Source organism: Limulus polyphemus, unplaced genomic scaffold, assembly GCF_000517525.1.
Source record: "Limulus polyphemus unplaced genomic scaffold, Limulus_polyphemus-2.1.2 Scaffold10, whole genome shotgun sequence".
Classification (NCBI taxonomy): Eukaryota; Metazoa; Arthropoda; class Merostomata; order Xiphosura; family Limulidae; genus Limulus; species Limulus polyphemus.
Genome location: NW_013665620.1, coordinates 63,728 through 67,923, shown reverse-complemented (window position 1 = coordinate 67,923; position 4,196 = coordinate 63,728). Strand labels below are relative to the sequence as shown.

Genomic DNA, 4,196 nt, shown 5'->3' with positions numbered 1-4,196 from the left:
GGTGAAGAAAACAAAATCCACAGCCCGTGTTACAGCCGCTGGGTAAAGAAAACAAAATCCACAGCCCGTGTTACAGCCGCTGGGTAAAGAAAACAAAATCCACAGCCCGTGTTACAGCCGCTTGGTAAAGAAAACAAAATCCACAGCCCGTGTTACAGCCGCTTGGTAAAGAAAACAAAATCCACAGCCCGTGTTACAGCCGTTTGGTAAAGAAAACAAAATCCACAGCCCGTGTTACAGCCACTTGGTAAGGAAAACAAAATCCACAGCCCATGAAGCGTTACGTACAAAATGTGTTACAGTCACTGTGTGTTGGTATTGAACGAAGCGAACAAGGGTTAGAAAAGGCTGTTCCGAACAACATAAACACTCTATTAGGATTAGATGAAGCCAATATTTCATGATTATCTCTGAACTACTTGACAGGATTCTAAAGATTTCGCGCACACCGTATGATTTTGAGGTATATAAGTAATCATGTTTATATATTAAGTTTCTCAGGGTCTGTGGCCTCTAAAAATGCATACAATTATAAGATCGATCATGCCAAACTTAATCTATTTGTTAGCTGGTCTAGATTTGTGTGTTTTTTTCAGGAAAACCGAAACTTAAATCATGGTAGACATTTTTTTCTTTCCAAAAATGAGACAAAACGAAGATGTTGTCGATAACGTAAAAAGCAAAATATTTTAATACCAAAAGTGGTTGTTATTCTAAATATGTCTATTTATAAGTCATGTGAGATTTGAATTGAATATTTAAACTTTCAATGCAACGCCTCCCATTATATCTTCTGGAAATACCTTTTTGTAACTATTAAATAGTTTACTAAAGTAGAAGTTTCAAGAAAAAAGCAGTCAGTTGCCATGGTAATCGTGAAGCAGTGATGACCCAGAGATGACGTTATAATAAATCTGGGGTAAGCATGTAAAATTCATTAAAGATTAATTGTACATCTGCATTACTATTACAAACATAATACTTTCTTGGATAATATCTAATTAAAAATGAACCTAAAAATAAAGAAGATCCGGTTTATCATCTACAAACTTAGGTCTTTGCTAGAACTTCCGGAAGAGACGTTGACTTGTAGAATATTAGAGCCCGGATGATTTAAGTAAGATTCCAACCCTTGATTTTAAGTTGCCCACACAATGTACCCATATAAGATCACCAGCAACCAATCAGAATCTGCTAATCAATAGTTCAAAAAAGGTTGTACTGATAGACGTAAAGTAAGTTTCTGGCGATATCAGCAACTGAACGACTGATATTTACTCAGATATAATACTGTCAGTTGTTTCTAGACGTTGTAAAACGTGTTTGGGGTTTATTTGTTTTTTTGTTGTTATTGTTGGGTTTTTTTTGGGGGGACATATGGTTGTATAGAAAAGAAAAAAGAAGCATCGTACACCTCTCCGATACCTCATGCAATGCAATTTATAGATCTTAGACTACCTCACTGATGGGAATAAGCTTTTAGCCGAACGAGTCGATCGATGCAACTATAGTTCTAGTTAGCAAACTCAGCAGTTTTTGCACGCACACACAAAGAAAATGTCATTTGTATAACATTCCATGTCAGATGATATCACCGTGACTTCAAACGGTTTGTCTCCTGGCCGCTCAAAGAGAATCTTGGAGACTATGACGCCAAAATTCAAGGTTTAATTCCTGCGGTGGGCACAACAATATAACCCATTTTGCAGCTTTGTTTTTCACAACAAACATTCAAGCGGTTTATTGTTCAATTTAACAATTAACACACCGTGTTAATGTTTTCTGTGTTTGAAGCCCCAGTAGCTCAGTAGTAAGACTGAAGACTTATAATACTAGAAACCTAGTTTCGATGTCCTTAATTACAAACAAACAAACTTCTGTGTTTGTTTCAGCTATTTGCGCTCTGTCTACCTTGGGGAACCAACACTCGGATTTTATCGTTTAAGTCCGTAAAATTACCGTTGACCCACTGTGTAAAACTACTGAATATTCGCTATACCTGACAAACGCTTAAGAGAATACAAAAACATTATCAGTCGAAAACACTATGTTTTAAAACTGACAAATATCCACTATACTTGGGCCAAATGTGGCCCAATAGTAAAGCATGTCGGACTGTGAATCTGAGAATTTACTCCCCTTGTCCCAAAATCACGCTATTCGATTAGAATAGCCTAAGAATTGACAATAGTTGTTCTTAACTAGCTGCCTTCTTTCTAGTCTATCAATTCAAAATTAGAGACGTCTAGCGAAGCTGGCCCTTCTGTAGCTTTGCGCGAATACCCGACGCATACAAGTCATTATACATAAATAACGCTTAAAAGAATAAAAAAATTATTGTCAAGTGAAAACACAGTTTTATAAAATTGACGAACATCAACTCACTCTTTCAAAACTAATTGTTATAAAGAAGCAAAAACTCACGTTAACTTGTACCGACGTTCTTACGACTCAAAGATCAAAGAGTCTTGAGATTATTCGAATAAATAAATCGTGACAGTTGTATAAGGGTTGTCAGCCAATTTTCAAAGCCTCCAATGTAAGCAGTTTCTGAGCGTTTGATTTACACACAGAAAACTGTTGTATATACCTACTTTCAGTGAAATTTAATAAAACTTTTCACGACAAAAGCAGCTTCATATATCTGATGAAATCCTTAAGGAATGTGGCGTGTAAGATTTCAAACACCAAAGAAGAAGGTAAAATTAGTCTTCTTACTTCAAAACCAATCTCGATTCACTTTGCACTAGACATTTTCAATGAAATATCGGAAAATAGTCCCCGTATAGTCCCCGTATAGTTATATAATACATTTCAAAACACATGAATGTATATAGTGTTGTTATAAGTTCGACCAACATAACCTTTCGTTTAGGCCCCCCCCGGTTCACTTATTCTTTGCCTTATCGTTTCAGAAACCTGGAAGTTCTTATCTTATCTTGAGGCAAATGTATAGCTAGTTAAAGCAAGGTCTAAACACGTGCTGGCAAATAGAATACTTTTCTCTTTCTCGAGTCGCAGAAAATACGGGAAGCGTCATTTCAGTGAGAAATCACAGATTACATGCACGCTTTGAAAATTAGTTAACATTACACAGTGTTTACCGTCGTTTTAACTTTAGACTTTAGTCAAAAAAAGGATAAACATCGTTGAATTTATCCGTAAGGAATATTTTTGTTTAGATTTACAACAGAATATAGTTTAAAGAGTTGACCAGGACACGAGAAAAACAAACGAACAAGAAATAATGATGTATAACGAAAGATGGACAGATTGCACATTCATACAGGACTCGGGAACTCTTCAGCACTTCCAAACATCTGGTGATGACAACTTTGCAAACAACGCAGGTTTTTGGTTTGTAATTCTTACCATTATCAAAATTTCTCTTGTATAGGAATGCTATGAAAAAGGTGAATCAAAGGATTTCATCTTGTGTTTGCAATTGATTTTTTCTCCTTTCTAGCGTATGATATAAGTGACATCCCCGCTTAAGGTGAATCCAACTTACACACTTTAACGTTTCGTTCAACTATATGAGAGGAACATATAGGTGTATAATTTTGTTTCCTTAAAATTTCCAGTAGTGGTACTTAACAGATTTTCTTAGATTGTTATGTATGATACATGATATTTAGTGGTACTTAACAGATTTTCTTAGATTGTTATGTATGATACATGATATTTAGTGGTACTTAACAGATTTTCTTAGATTGTTATGTGTGAGGCATGATAGTTTAAACTTATCCTTGATGCCATGATTTTAGTGAAGGAGCTAATAAAGAACTTAAATATACGCGCCATCCAATTTCTTGCAGGAAACAGTTTAGACAGGTGCCAAAAATTACAATAAAATTCCTTGAAAATTACCTTGCATCAATAATAAAACATAACTATTTATATTTCAGAAGCAAGAAACAAATATTTTAAGAACAGTTCAAACTCATCAATAATATAGTACAAATATTTATACTACAGTAGCAAAAATCAGTTGGCTATTAAGTTTGGACTACAGCAAAATTATATCCAAATTAGGATAACTATAGATACTGATATATATATATATATATACGGAAGATACTGTATATCTGTTTGTATTTCACACATACATAGCTTGTATCTCCGTACAGATCTAGAGTGTTTATTATTAATTATGGACTTAGTAGTAATACTAAAATTCTAATATGTCCTTTTGT

General features: G+C 34.7%; 1 protein-coding gene across 2 annotated transcripts in view; it reads left to right on the top strand.

The window, feature by feature from the left end:
* Positions 1-2,985: 2,985 nt before the first annotated feature.
* LOC111085003 (homeobox protein Hox-A5-like) overlaps positions 2,986-4,196 on the top strand; it is a 31,248-nt gene continuing 30,037 nt past the window's right edge. For both annotated transcript variants that reach the window (XM_022381896.1, XM_022381891.1), the window contains exon 1: positions 2,986-3,357. In XM_022381896.1, the coding sequence (XP_022237604.1) occupies positions 3,248-3,357 (110 nt within the window). In that variant the 5' untranslated portion in view covers positions 2,986-3,247. The remainder of the gene's footprint in view (positions 3,358-4,196) is intronic.